We start from the raw sequence: 15,388 nt of genomic DNA, 5'->3' as shown, positions 1-15,388 counted from the left end.
TCATATTCATCGCTGGTGGTCTGGAAGAATGTGTGTATGCCCAAGGCTGCACCCTAGGAGGAATGACTGATGACACAACTTCTAAGCTCCTGGTCCCTGGCTAAATGTAGGGCAAAACCATAAAACTCCTTGAACTGGGAAAACAGTCCCAAAGCCACACACAGATTGGACAGTAAAGGGTAAAAATCTTACTAGCTTTGGAGACTAAGCCCAACTTGTGATCAATAAATGGCTTATGTTGAGCCAGGGGTGACCTATAGGAAGCTGGACTAAAAGACAAAAACAAGGAAAAACATGAGAGGGGGAATATCAGAGGCTGCAGACTGGGGGTGGGGGGGAACAGACTTCACAGAATTTGTCCAGCCAAATCACTAACCAAATAAACAAAGGCTCAAACAACAATCATCCCTGGGTGGGTGGGTGGAATCTGTATCCAGAATTGCTACAATACATTACCTAAAATGTTCAGTTTTCAAGAAAAAACTGCAAGGCATGCATGCAAAGAAACATGGAAAGTGTGATCTATACACAGGAAACACAGCAGACAATAGAAACTACTTGTGGGATACATAAAGAGTAAGCTAAAAAATGAAATAAAATTATTTAGCCTAGCGCCTGACATATAGTACAGCAGCAGTTAACATTTAGGGAATAAACCGTGTCCTGGTAGGTCTGTATTTCATCTCTTGAGGGTAGAAAGGAAAGAAATTCCAACCAAATGACTGACCCTCTTCTCATGCATACAGGCAAGTGCTCAAAGCTAACGACAAAAGGAACTTTTTGGGTGGTAAATTATGAAGAAAAGGTGTAAGTGTTGAGAAAACATTTTCAGGTTATTTTTTTATACTGCAGTCATAAGGGAAATGTAAAGATGTTTAAATAATTTCTCTTTGGCAGCCAATATAATATAACCAAAATCCATAAATTCATTCAATAAATATTTATTGAGTGTTTATGTGACAGACACCGTTCCGGTGCTAGGGATACTGCGATGAATAAGACTGACTTATTTCCAGTCTGGTTCCTGTTCAGGTTCCTATTCTCATCAAGTTGATAAGCTAATTAGAGAGACATATAATAAATAAGAAAACAAAGGAAGAAGCTCAATTTCCTATAGCGACAGATGCTAGGAAGAAGTCATATAGCAGAGTAGTATAGTAAACCGTGGCTGGGTATATTTCAGGATTTTGGCCAAGTGGCCAGGAAGGTCACTCTGAAGAGAAGCAATGAAACTGAGATCTTGAGGGCAAAAATGACATTAGCCTTGGAAAGATCTGGGGGAAGAGCATGCCAGGGAAGAGAAGAGCAACTACGGATGCCCTGGGATGGGTTTAAGTTCAGTGCCTTCATGCAACAGTAGTCCGTTGTCCGTTGTGGCTGTAGCACAAGGGGAGCGAGGGTGAAGTGGCAGGAGAGGTCAGAGAGGTAGGAGGGGGCCAGACAGTGCCTTGCAGAGCAAAATAAAAGGTTTGGGTTTTTATTTTAGATGCAATAGGAAGACTTTAGAAGGTTTTTAGGCAAAAGAGTGACACAATCTGAATTATATTTCAAAAATCTACTTTGGCCATTGTCTGAAGAAGGGGATGTCGTTAAGTAAGAGTACATACAAAGAGTCCATGAGGAGCTTACTGCAATAATTCAGATGAGATGATGGCGGCTTGCACCACGATGGTAGCTGGGAGATAGTGGAAAATAAATCACTTCTCTCTAACATGTCTAGTCAATTAGAGCTTCTATTAGAATCCAAATCTGACATCAATGATCCATTATCTGGGCCAATGTTTTACAAGCATGTTCTTGGTTAAAAACAATTGGAAAAGTCTGACTTAAAGTTGAACAGGTTTCTTTAAGACTTCTCTGAACCTTAGAATGAATCTCCAAAAAGAAAATATAGTCTGGAGTGTTTTGAAAAACTTATTTGACAATGCAACCCATTTTTGCCTCCCAGGGCATTTTGAGGGATTACATTACTCCCAGAACCGAGTTTGGCAAACTGCAATAGACCATGCTATAGATCCCCAAAGCGTGCAGTGTTTACATTCTGTTGCCCATTCTAAATTCAAATGCATATGTTTCTTGCTTTGATTATTTACAATTCTTTAAATAAAACTGTGAAACTTTGTGTGATGTACTGGAAAAATTTTAAGCTTCCTCAGCTTTTTCCCCTGATTTGACTGTAATCTCCCTTTCTCACTCCAGGCTGGGGGAGGCAAACTTTTGACTGAGGCAGACCAACCTGACCAACATGTTCAGATTGATTTCCTTTGTAAGAAACTAAATATCTGCCACAGCTGATTTAGAATATACAGAGATTTTAAAAAACATAAACTGCTCCAGTCATACTCTCCTTCTTTACATAAACATGGCAAATTTAGAACAATCAGTGGGTTGCACTTGAGAAAACAAGCATGCAAAACTGAGTTTCATGTATGTTTTATCAATCTTAATTTTGAAGCTATGTTTGATATTTACTAGACTATGGTCCAACTATAAAAAAGAATTAAAAGAGAGTTTGCCAAAACTAGTGTGTGACAAGCAGCCTCTAGAATGGCCCCCAGTGATCTCCAACTTCCTGGTAGTCACACACTTGTGTAACCCCCTTCCCGAGTCAGGGCTAGAGCTAGTGATTAACTTCTAATAAAGTGAACACTGCAAAAGTGATGGGAGGTTACTTCCAAGATCAGGTTGCAGAAAGACTTTGGCTCAGTCTGTTTTGTTTGCTCTTTCTTTCTCTTGTTCTCTTCTAGACCCCTCACTCTGAGGTAAGCAAACTGCCATGTTGTGAACAGCCGTACGGAGAGGCCCAGATGTCAAACAACTGAGGAAGCTTCCAGCCTAGAGCCAGCAAGGAACTGAGGCCTCCAGTCCAACAAGCCCATGGGGGACTGAATCCTGGCACAACCATGTAAGTGAACTTGGAAGAAGAGCTGCCTTCAGATGAGACCTAAGCGCCAGCTGACACCTTGTGAGAATCCTTGAGGCAGAGGCACCAAGCTAAGCTACACCTGGATTCCTGATCACAGACACCATGTGATAATAAATGTCTGTTAAGTCACTAAGATATGGGTAAGATATTATGGTGCATCAATAACTAACTAATATACAGTGCATACAAATTGCACTTAAAATGTGATTGTAAAAAGTTCCAATTTTTTTCTCTGTTTAGCTTTGCATGTAAGAATAAAATATCTCTGATAAGAAATTTCAATAAAGCTTTAAAACAGCCTAATTGAGGCTATTCTTTAAATGGCTCTAGACATTGATAAATACCCAGAAAGTATTTGTAGAATGAATAAATATCTTCCAAGGTTTCTTTGATGCATAGGTTGCTGTCTACACTGGTCTGATCTGTAAGGCACCAAAAAACCACAATATCCAAAGTTTATTCCTCTCTTGTGCCTGGGCTTGATCTTACCTACTCCCTCGTCAGCCTGTTTTTGAAAGTGCCACTATTAAAACCGTTAATTGTTTAGATAAAAAAGATTATCCTCTTGATAATTACTAAAATGAACAGGAGAAAGCAAACGAGCTTTGGAAAAATTGGATTGAAACAGAAGATGAGTAAATTTTAGTCAGATGAAAAAGAGCAAGAAGCACAAAATGAACCAGCTGAAAGGAGGAGTGGACTCAAAAAAAGAAAGAAGAAATTGAATAAAATTTGGTTTTCTCAATAACATATGATGATCTGATGGCATTAATGTGATATCATGAGCAATGAATGCACAACTCCTAAAAATAAGATTAAAAATGTTAGCACAATTTCTCTTAGTGTACTTGTATTTGAAATAAGAGGATCCTCAGAAATATTCTTAAAAGCAGTTTACAGAAAAAAATTACATATATCAGCAAAAAAAGAAATTGGGGAAATAAACATCATCTTTCAGTGGTTAATTCAATGGAAAGGTAAAGTGTTTAAAGGACCACAAAATACTTCTGTTAGCAAGAAAATACCAATCTGCTTTGACAGTAGTTATTTCTTGAAATGAAAATTTGCTATCTTAGTGAATTATTCAGTGGAAGAGATTTTTTTCTGATTGTCTTCAGGTTTGAAAATGCTTAGATGGTACATAATTGGTCCATTTTATTAATATCCCATTTCAGCCTAGTGGCTTTATAATTAATTTCTATTTCCTGATCACTATCAAATAATGTGGCATAGCTGTAGAAGCAGCACTGAATTTTAGATACATCAATGCCACTGAACTCAAAACAAAAACTGTAAATAGGAAATGGTACTCACAGATTTCCCTGGAATTTTTTAGAAGGCTTCTTGGAAACAGTTATCTTTTTCTCAAAGGGGAATAAAAATTCACAAATAAATTAGCTGTCAGATATAGAAAAAGTGAAAAACAAAAACCCCCCAAAACACAAACGTAAAAATATATTTTTTGTTTGTAAGAGAAAACATGAAAAAAAAGTCCTTACAAGTTTCTCATTAAAAAACAAACTCAAAACATATTTGTTTTCTTACTGAAATTTTAACCACTTTCCAGCCCGATTTATCTTGATTGTAACCTAAAATTTCTTGAACAGTTTGTTGGGTAAGTGCCTTATAGTCCATCTACCTGCAAAGATTTAAAAACAAATGACTGGTAAGAATGTAATCATACAAAAAATTTTTTAAATGCTGTATTACATTTTAATCCTATTTCTACAGTGCCTGTCACATAGCAACAGATGGTAATTTCTTGTTGAAGGCATGCATGCATGGATCCCTTCCTCTTTATTCCTAGTCTTTCAAATGAGAAAATGTGGTATAGTACAACGAGCAGGTTTTGGAGTCAGAGACCTGGGTCAAATCCTGTTTCTGCCACCGACTGATTGTGAACCACTGTTATGTGCCTCGCACATAATAGTCATTCAACAAATCATGATTATTTCTAGCAGTGTGAGCACGCTTTCTTTCTCTTGTAAAGCATTATAATCTGTTGATCATGTGTTCTTGGGAATTAATCTTTTTAAAGTGAGTGGCAATGGCACTAAATGATCTGACCTCTGGCTTCCACTCCTACCCGTTTTCCCTCTCACTTAGCTTCAGTCATATTGACCTCCTCAAATACAACCAAGCTTCTTCCTACCTCAGGCTCTTGGTACTTGCTGTTCCCTTTGTTTTTAACATTCTTCATAACATGTTCACATGACTAACTCCTCTTCATTGGTGTCTGCTTAAATGTTCCCTCTTCAGAGAGGAACACCAATTCAATTTAAACACATTGACTGCACTCTTTACTAGGGGTTAGGGAATGTGGTAGGTATGGCAACAACAGTTGAGGAAGATACTCTTTCCGCTCTGAAGGAGTTCAGGAAGCTGGAATCTCATTGGGTCTTTGTTCCATTAGCCAATTTTCAGTTAGGAGAAGTTGGCTGGGAGAGTGGAAAGAAGGTGATAACACAGAGCTGGATTCAAATCTTGACTTTGCCACCCACCACCGGCTATATTATTTTGGGTAAATTGCTTAACCTTTGAACTTAATTTTCACAGATAGATTGGGGATAGTAATACTTATCTCATGGAATCATTACAAGGATAGAGTTAATATATGGAAAAGTGATTGAAACAGTGTGGGACCTCTTCCCTGTGATCAGAAAGGTTAGTTTCTTTTCTTAAAATGGACACATTTAAATCCTCCTTTTAAAAAACTCTCCAAAGAGCTGCTTCAATAAACCTTAAAGCTTGTCAGAACATGTCTTCCTTAGCTCTCACCTAAAGCTTTTTAGGTTGGATCATAAGTCTACTTTCTCCTGTTTAGTTCTCCAGCAAGGCACAACACCTAGTTCCCAGCTAAATTTGAAAAGCTTTAGTAAACCACTATAACTCGTCTTTCCTAGTAGACAGTTTGGTTTCTTTACCTTTCGTAATAGAGCTAGTCCAGAATTTTAATAGCTATTGGGACTCTTGTCCAAATCCTCATGGCGATTTCCATATCTCTTAACCTGTGAAGGAACAAAGTAGAAGTAGAATTATTTTGATCCATTAATTAGGTCAGTATGTTTGATAATTTCCTTTTTTATTTTCTCAATGCGCCTTATTTACGCTTTATTTCTTCATTAGGAAACATCTGCTATATTTGCCCCAAGACGGAAGAAAAAGGTAGTAAGAGAAACAGTAATGATACTATTTATGAAAAAAAAAACCTTTAAGAAATCATTTTTAAAAAGGACAGCTTAAAGAGATATTTAGGTGGAAAGTGGATAAAAAAGTCTGTCTTTTTAAGCTCATGCCATTGACAGTCCTTGGCTGGCCCTTAAGCAGGGCTCCTCCCAGCATATATAACACAGTTCTTTATTTTCTATCAGCAACATACTTGATACTGACTGATCTAGAAATTGCACAGATTGGAACATTCCACTACAGTATAAACTCCTGCAAGGACTTTTTCTTATTCATTTTCAAATCACTAGCACTGCCACAATAAACATATGTTTAATTGAACCACTCAACTGAATTTTATAGCTTCTGGACTTTTTCATTTTCTAAGAAAAAAGGTAGGGTTAAGTTTAATGGGCTAGAGAGAGTGAAAAGAAGAAAGAGCAAACCGAAGGTTAAATTACCTGGTGATATAACATCGGACGAGCTGTAACACACTCAAGTGAAGTAATGGTCAAGGTATCTTCACCCATAGGGCCAGTGGAAAATATAAACCTATATTGAGATGGCATCTTTTTTTGATACACCACTTGGTTGAAACGGGTTTCTTCGCACCTGATATCCTGTCCCAGCCTTGTAGACAGGTTCACACATGTTGTTAGTGGGTCTTTACATCTGTTTGCATAATCTCCCTCTTTCTGGGCTGCCTGACTGGGTCCCCAATCCGAGCTGGGTCACTGCCATTCTTTCCTGGGAATCAAGGTCCCCAAGGAGTTTGTTAAATCCCATCCCTGGCCAAAGTCCCTCCTCCAAATCCGCATCTGCTGTGAGTGTGAGCGCCCGGCTGGAAGCCCAGCGGGGCCGGGCTAAGGGATGGGATGGAGGAGGCACTGAGGAGGGAGGGAAGGAAGTGGTCCTGGGAGCTGCCCCCAATCCCCGCCCCTGCCGAGACGGTGTCTTATCCCGGGAGGGGTGCTCTGAAAGCGGGGAGGCCGAGCTCCCCAGGAAGGACTGTTGGGCTGGCTCTCGGCGACTGAAGGGCAGCCGCCAGCACCCCCAGGTCCCCTCACAAAGCCCCAGGAGCTGGCGGAAGGAAGCTCAGCTTGTCACCTACGCAGACTGGCGGCGAACAGCGGTGACCGAGGTGGGCTGCGACGTGGAAGGAGTCCAGGACCTCCCCACCCAGAAAGATGAGGAGAGAGAATCTACATCCCTCTTCAGGGAGCGCGACCTAACAACAGCCGGCCCCCGGCCCCGGCTCGCCCCCGCCCGGCTCGCCCCCGCCCGGCTCGCCCCCGCCCGGCTCGCCCCCGCCCGGCTCGCCCCCGCCCGGCTCGCCCCCGCCCGGCTCGCCCCCGCGCATGCGCACCGCAAGCCAGCGCCATGTTGGGGCTGTTTGAAAGCGAGCGCGGGCGTTGGGTTCCGCTGTGACGGCGGAGGAAGCTGCCAGCTAGCGGAGCCTGGGGCGGGGTCGGCCGGCTCGGGGGTGCTTTGTCGTGTCTCCCGTCCGACCGCACGCCTGGATTTTCGGGGCAGAGTTGCGGAAGGGTGCGTTTTTATGTCTTATTGGGCCTTCGTCGGTGAGTCCGGCCCGAAAACAGCGTGTATTTTCGAGGGGCGTCGCATCCATCCTTTGACAGCCCGAGGGAAAGGCTAAAGGAAGGTGGCGGGGAGGGAGCGGGGAGGCACGTCCTGAGGGAAGGCGGGGGTTGAGAGTCCCTGTGGAAAAAGGACAGCTTTGGGGCGAGGGCTCTCGGACCGGGGAGGCCCGCGGAACGGGACGGAGAGGATCTGACGCGGGCCTCGGGGGACAGGCGGCATCGATCGAAGGGGGCGGGGAGGGAGGGGGCTAGGGACCGTCACCTCCGAGAAGCTGCCTTCGCTCACGGTGGCACTCCCTGTCGCAGCCTAGTACATGGTTTCTGAGTTGCGTGTGGCTGTGACTGCCGGGATGCTGGCACCCCGTGGGGAGGGCGTTTCTGGATGAGGGCGGACGCTTTGACCCCGGCGCGCGGCGTGGGGAGGATGCCCCGCTGGACGCGCCGGCGAGCGGCGCGTTCCTGGTTCGCGAAACCTTGTCTTTTTGATGTGGAATCAATAGATGTTCAGGGTCATAAGATGTATCACAGAGCTGTTATTTCTAAGAGTTCTTAATTTCCTACGGGCTATTCCTATTGGTTATTTAAGACTGAACATTCTGTTTTTGAATCAAAGGTAGTAGGAATTTCTGGCCTTTCGGTTAACATTCTATTCTTCGGAATGATGGATTTCTCTTTGAAGATACGAGCGGAAGCGTTTAGGGAGAAAAGGGTAAGTTATATGGAATTTGGGTCCAGATAATCCTGCGGCAGAGGTGGGGAGAAGTGGGTGGACAAAAAGTTTGGGTATGTTGGTAATTGTTTGAAGCAAGATAATGGGTGCATAGGGGTTTCTTAAATCATTCTTCCTACTTTTGTATCCTTGGAAACTTTCCACAATAAAAATTCGATTATGGATTTTTCTTTTGCCTCCTGCGAATTAGACTAAATCTTATTATTCACTAACTGAGAATTGTAATCCAAGAACTTTCTCTTTTAGTTTTTTTTTTTAAGTTCTGTAAAATCGGTAACCTGTACTGTGTTGGAATAAGGGAGAAAACATTTGGTGAAGCTTATTATCCAAGCAATATTTACTTGAGAAAATTTAAACAACATTGGTGAGAGGGTAAAGAAAGGGCAAAACTGTCTTGGTCTAGCCATTAGACTAGAGGTAGACCATTATCATGGCATCCAGGGAAGTCACAGAGGTGCAACAACCATTATCTTAGGTCCTGCTGCTACTTCCACTGACTGCTGCCAGCTCTCTGGCAAAGGCAGTTGCATGCTGTAAGGCTGAGGCGGGATGACATTTTACTCTCTTTAAGTAGAAGACTTTCAATATTTTAAAGTCAACTTTGACAGTTATTAAGATTACATGGGAAGTTGTTATAACTTAAAATATTCCCAAAATTATAGCCAAAAATTAAACATTAACTTTACATCATAGCATGTGTTAAGTCCTAGACGTTAATCTTTCATTCTTAGTACAGAAAATCCATTGATTTAATTTTAAAAAGAATGTTATATCATGTACTGAAGTAGTGTCTGTTCATGCTGTTGTTTTTTAGGTTTTCAAATATAAATCCTATTTTTGCTCTGTTAAGGTAGACAGGAATTCTGTCAATTTTTATAATGGAAAAACGGTAAGAAAGTACATTGTCAATTTCCAAATTATTTAAGTCTCCTTTAAGAGAGAGGTGGGCTGAGTCTGTTTAACATAAGAATTGAAAATAGTGAGGGTAGTACTAAAAAGGAAGGTCAGAAAATGATTATTAACAATGTTATGTTAGGCAAAGAGTGTTTTGCTAGCTCTTTATGGTAAGACTTTTCCTTTAGGAGAAATACTGTAAATTATTTTGTTCTCTCGAATCTTTTTTGTGGGAAGGGCTTGGCTAAAATTGCATATTGGCATTTACAATATTGAAAGTAGATGGTCTTCTCTGTTATTTTTTCTTATTTCTAATACCTCATTGGGTGCCTTTAAAAAATTTTTCAAGCACCTACAATCTACAGTGCATGATGGAAGGCTTATGAATTGAAAAATATTCTGTATAGGGGAATGTTAGGTATTATGATGTCATAGAATATATCACAGTAAGAAAAGACTGTACATCAGTAGTTTTTAGGACTTTAAAAAGAAGTGAGTACGCTTCGCTTGATTCTTTCCGTACATACTTTTAGGTAGTTTTTGTTTACATAATTCCAGGCACATAGTTGGTGCTCAATATAATTTTTCCAAATCAATGAAGAAGGAATTCACAATAACTAGAACAATAGAAAATCTGTGATGTGTACTGCTTCAAAAGGAGGAGTTATAGATAATGGATTTTATTCTTTAAAGAAGATTATAAAAAGTTTGCATATTTAGTAATTTCTCTGTATATGGCTGTTATTCCTTTTAATTGGAACCTTAACCTTTTGTTTTTGTATTACAGTTGTTTTTAAGAGAAATGAATAGAAATAATCTGTTTTGAGGAAGCCATGGCAAAATCAAATACAAAACACAGACTTTGTTCTCGGGAATCTTCAGTATCTTCTCTGTTAGCAAGCTGCAGCCTGAATGGTAGTAATTCTTATAACTCTGAAGGCTCTTTTCAGTATAAGGATAAACTGTACAGTTCTGCATCTCAGGCTCTGCAGGCCTATATTGATGATTTTGATCTAGGCCGGATGTATCCTAGTGCAAGCACTGGAAAGATTAACATCGATAAATGTTCTGCTAATATCCCAGAATTCTCCAACTATATTTATAAACCAAACAACGGTATGCTTTTTTTCTTTTTTTCCAGTGATTTAAAGCATTTGAGAGATGTATTGTAGCCTTGGAAAACTAGATGCTTCTTTTTGTTCTTTTGGGGGTAAAAACAACTTTTATTATGTTGAGGTCTGGATATTTTTCTTAAACGGTTCTGTAATTCTCTTGTTCTCAGAAATTTTCAGCTACAATCCTTTTTTGAGCTTGTAGGGGAGGCTTATGACTGTAACTAATAATAGCAGGCGGCTCATCCTGAACCCTTAAGCCGTTTTGTTATAACCTAGTGGAGAGAGCGTTGACTTGGTGGTTCTGGCTTTCATTCACTAGCTTAATGACTTTAAACAAATTTCAGCCTTTCTGAGTTTATACTTAATCAATCCAACTTGATGGGATAGGGCTATATATAGTCTTTCTGATCTGTATTCTATGGGACAATAATATTCACAAGATGTTCATAGTTTTTTCGTGATAAGTCTTCCATAAAGACAAGATTGGAAAATGCATCTGTTGATAACCCAGTTAACACTTTACTAAGCACTTATGGAATGGCCCTAGTATGGAAAAAGTTTACATTCAACTCTTAGAAGGATGTGGGCAATATATTCCAGAAGAGGAGAATTAAAACAGCTGTTTTCTGTGTGTTAATGCTATTTCAGGGTTAGTAGGCAAGAAAGCAAATTATTTTTCCACCTAGTTCAATAGCATATTTTTATTCTAATGTTGCAAGCAGTATTGAGTGATCAGCATTAAGGTGAGTGCATCAGGTGTCTAGATGAAAAAAAACCTGAAGAAACAGTAAATTAAAGAACATGGGAAAATTCAGGAGGTTGGAGAGAGAAGTATAGAAATTTGTTAAAACAAATTGAAAATATGTGAGGAAAAGAACACATCTTATTTCATCAACCTAGACCTTTTATACTTTTAATCAAAGCTTTAGTGAAGATAAAGTGGCAAAAATGATCCTTAAATTCTTAATATTCATTTACTATTAAATATTATAAAGTATTTTTATGTGTTATAGGAAGATAAACAGAACTATGCTTTGTTTTTCAGCTTTTGAAAATCTTGATCACAAGAAAAGCTCCTTGTTCTTATCCTATAGAAGACAGACTATTAATGACATAGATTCTGTTAGCCTAACAACTGATGATCTATTAAAACTTCCAGCAGATGGATCATTTTCTTTCACCTGTGTTGGACCACGTCACCGAATTAGCAAGAAAAACAAGAAATGCATTCGGAGACTGAATTTGCAGGACACTGAAAAGAATCAAAACTTTCAAGAACCCTTCACTCCCGTGGGGAAGGATAACTTAGCTACTCCTATTGTATACACAAATATAAATGGAAAGCAATGTGGTAGACTAAAAAACCCAAAATTTGTGAATAAGACTAATAAATGCATTTCTGAACCATCTTTTTCCAAGAAATCATCTTTCAAGGACAATTCAGAACATAATCTTGAAAAGAATTACCCAAGATGGCTCACTAGCCAGAAATCTGACCTTAATGTCTCAGGGATAACGAGTATACCTGATTTCAAATACCCAGTCTGGCTCCACAATCAAGACTTGCTGCCTGATACAAATGGTCAAAGGATTTATAAAATATTTAAAGAAGATCAATGTTCCCCTAGACATAGTTACCAGGCACAAAGAACTTCTCGGCTCATGAATAAATTAGATTGTTTTGAATATTCTTTTGAACCCTCAAACATTTCAAATTCTTTGTGTGATGATAAAGGATTAGTTAATGAATATAAATCTGATTTTGAACATACCCAATGTCAATGTGAGAATCCACTTCTCCCAGGACAATCCAAAAAGCCATTCAGTGGTAATTGTTTTGTTTTGTTTTTAAGAACCAAAGAAAGTGCTGTAAATTTGGCCTTACATCTAGGAGCTTTTATATTGTATTCTTGATGTAATGATCAGGTGATGTATCTTTTTTGAACTGTTAAGGTCTTCATTTGTGTAGCATTTTGTGACTCTATGTCTTTTCTCTCTTTTTTCTTTGGAATGTCACATTTTAACATAATTTGCTGTTAGAGGTATGTGTGTATTCCAAATTTTCTGAATTCTTGTTGCCTTTGTGAGATTTTGCTGTGTTTTGCATTTATTTTTTTTCCTTAAAAAAACTAATGTAATCTTTTAAATTAGGTGACAAAATTGAATTGCTAATCCTGAAGGCCAAGAGAAATATAGAGCATTGTGCAGAAGAATTACCAGAGTCTGTGGAAAAGGATGACAGTCCTAATTCATTAGATAAACTTGAAGCAGAGAGATCATGGGAAAATACTCCTGTTACTTTGTAAGTTACAATGGAAAAACTGTTTAGTTTTCCAAATAAAAAATGTCATGTGAGTGTCTGATTTATTTTTTAAATAACTTAATGATAATTAACAATGGTAATAAGGTAATTCTACAGAACACAGCTTTCAGTGTTGCTTGCTTTAAATTGCATTTTTCCTTTGTTACCACAAGATGGTGTAATGTGTCATAAGATTGGAGGTAGATTATATAACTTTTGTCTGTTACGTGTTCCTTTTCTTGCACTTTAAAATATTACTATATGTTTAATATGAGAAATTAGAATCAAAAGTAACTATTTGGCGGATGGAAGAGTGGTGCTATGAAATTCTTGTTACTTTTTTACTTTAAGCTTTCCCCTCTTCTATATTCTCTCCATTTACTAGAATAAGTTATCCTTTTTATTTACATTTTACTTTCTCTTTTAGTCATTATTTTCCTTAAATGATGAACATGTTCTTGTATAGTCTATTGTGTAAATGTTTGCAGTTTCTCAGATTGTTTTGTATGCTTAACCTTTCTGTGACATAGTTTCTCAGAATAATTTAAAACGTGTTTACCTAGATACCTGTGAATGTGAATGTGGAGTAAGAATTAGGAGCTTAGGTAGGAAAGCTTTTATTCTTAGTAGTATTATTAGATCTCGAGTCGTCAGAAATGTACTGTTGGTAACCCTAGGTTCTGATAATTTATTATTTTCAGTTGTCTAAACTTTCATTCTGTTATAGACGGAGTCGGTTAATTCCTGGGTCCTTTTTTGATTATTTCCCAGTTGAACATTTTTTTTCTTTTAATGCGGACACTGCCTATAATTATGGTTTGGAATTCTGGCTCAGTCACTTCCTTGCTGACGCCTTTTAACAAGTTACTTAACTTCTCTACACTTTAGAGAGGGAGAAATAATATTTACTTTGGGGTTGTTGTGAGGATTCAATTGATTACAATAAGTATAAGGTACTTAGGACAGTTTCTGATTTTTGATGAGCTCTTCTGGAAATTGTAGTAGTGGCGATGATTATCCAGAATATTTTTTTTCTCTGTTTAGCTTTATTTCTCAATTGTACGTTCAATAATATCTTTTTTTAAATGGATTAATAATTAGCTCACTTAATTCTTAAACTTATCTTTATTTTCTAATTTTTTATCTACTTATCAGTTGGACTGTGTATTTGTAAAGATGTAGTTGGAATACTTTGCTTTCAATTGAAACCAAAATGGGTGAGCAGATAATATCAGAGATGTTTAAACTAGGAGTAGAATTTTGAAGCATTTGATATATTTTATAATTAAATAAGAACTTCTGACTTGTATAATTAGTATTATCAATGGTTTGGTCCAGTCCCTTGCATACAGTGTTGATTTTTGGAAGATTGAATTCAGATTGTGATGGATATGTTTGCACATAAGTTTAATGATGGATTGTGAGAAGAAGCAATAGACCTGACGTCAGTGTGACGTAGACAAATTATTATCAATCCGTCATCAAAACCAAGATTGACTAGGAAGTACTCAAGGTAGTATAGTGAAAGAACACAACCACAACCAGATAATTGCTTTTTTTTGTTTGTTTAGCTTTTCATAATGGAAAATTTCAAACAAATAGAAAAGTAGAAGAATAGTATAATGAATCCCTATATACTCAGTCTATGCACCTGTCTTCAATAATCAGCTAAATGCTTTTTGATGATAGTGGGTGAGTGCACAAACTCCTTTGGTAAAGGATGGGAGAAAAGACTACTTAGGAGTGAGAAAAAGCTCATAGTAAATTACAAATCAAATGAGTCAATGATGAAGTGCTGCTAATTATTAAGAAAAAATTAGCCTTGTGAAATTTAAATGTTATAAAAAGATTCTTAGAGAGCCTAGTATTTGAGTTAAAACACATTTGCTATGTAAATGAGAGAGAGAGAATGAATTTATTTTCTGTGACTAAAATAATTTAGTTTTGGGAAAATTCTTACTTTTGCTAGGGGTGCCCTTCTACTATCCTTTGAACATCAAGAAAGAAACTAATATTTATTGAGCATCTATTAAATGTACCAGATGTGTAGAGTTAACTATGCACTATTTCTGTGAGATAAGTGGGATCACAAATGTAGAAGCTGAAGTTCAGATAAATAAGTTTGCTAAGGTTCCACCTGAGTGGGATTTTAATTTCAAAACTGATCCTTTCCCTACTATACTCTGTCTTCTATGTGAATGCCAGTTCTGGAGGAGAAGTCTGTCCTATTGCTTTGATGTGGAAGAGCATGGAACTGCCATCCGGGTAGAAACTCATAAATTTGTGGGGATTTTGTGTATTATCTTTGGCTAACTAACAGTGTTTAATTGGAAAACAGTACTGCTTATTTCAAACAAATGAGCTTTTGGAGCATAGCGTATAGTTGAAGCCTTATTTTTTTAGTTGAAGACTATGTCTTTAGTTTCTTTATAGTTTTTCCTTAAAGCTTTAAAGGAAAAGCAAGGAGATTGGGAGGGGTTGGATTCTGCTATCAGTTTAGAGAGAAGATTAGGAAATTACTAAGCAACGTCAATATGGATCATACCCGTAATGGTTATTTCTTGCCCACCATTTGGGTTTAAATAATAACCATTTAATTGTATACTGTGTAATTTTTATAAATTAGGAAATTAATTGATGTTTTGTATCCTTAAATCC

General features: G+C 38.1%; 2 protein-coding genes across 8 annotated transcripts in view; one reads left to right on the top strand and one right to left on the bottom strand.

Moving 5' to 3' along the window:
- The window catches only part of STARD6 (StAR related lipid transfer domain containing 6), a 23,210-nt gene extending 15,831 nt beyond the window's left edge, over positions 1-7,379 (bottom strand). The window contains exons 1-5 of one of the 2 annotated variants that reach the window (XM_014846824.3): positions 7,203-7,339; positions 6,553-6,643; positions 5,851-5,934; positions 4,472-4,565; positions 4,241-4,290 (exon numbers count right to left, since the gene is read on the bottom strand). In XM_014846824.3, the coding sequence (XP_014702310.1) occupies positions 4,241-4,290; positions 4,472-4,561 (140 nt within the window). In that variant the 5' untranslated portion in view covers positions 4,562-4,565; positions 5,851-5,934; positions 6,553-6,643; positions 7,203-7,339. Of the gene's footprint in view, positions 1-4,240; positions 4,291-4,471; positions 4,566-5,850; positions 5,935-6,552 lie in introns of both variants that reach the window. The other variant, XM_070512999.1, reaches the window with a different exon arrangement.
- The window catches only part of C7H18orf54 (chromosome 7 C18orf54 homolog), a 24,510-nt gene continuing 15,862 nt past the window's right edge, over positions 6,741-15,388 (top strand). For 2 of the 6 annotated variants that reach the window (XM_070512996.1, XM_044774754.2), the window contains exons 1-5: positions 7,477-7,636; positions 8,303-8,398; positions 10,101-10,429; positions 11,474-12,256; positions 12,580-12,730. In XM_070512996.1, coding sequence (XP_070369097.1) covers positions 10,147-10,429; positions 11,474-12,256; positions 12,580-12,730 — 1,217 coding nt within the window. In that variant the 5' untranslated portion in view covers positions 7,477-7,636; positions 8,303-8,398; positions 10,101-10,146. Of the gene's footprint in view, positions 7,669-8,073; positions 8,399-10,100; positions 10,430-11,473; positions 12,257-12,579; positions 12,731-15,388 lie in introns of those variants that run through there. The other 4 variants (XM_070512994.1, XM_070512995.1, XM_014846746.3 and 1 more) reach the window with 4 other exon arrangements.

The sequence above is a fragment of the Equus asinus genome, chromosome 7 (genome assembly GCF_041296235.1).
Source record: "Equus asinus isolate D_3611 breed Donkey chromosome 7, EquAss-T2T_v2, whole genome shotgun sequence".
In the NCBI taxonomy this organism is placed as follows: domain Eukaryota; kingdom Metazoa; phylum Chordata; class Mammalia; order Perissodactyla; family Equidae; genus Equus; species Equus asinus.
The sequence above is the reverse complement of the archived record's forward strand: the minus strand, read 5'-3'. Positions and strand labels throughout refer to the sequence as shown.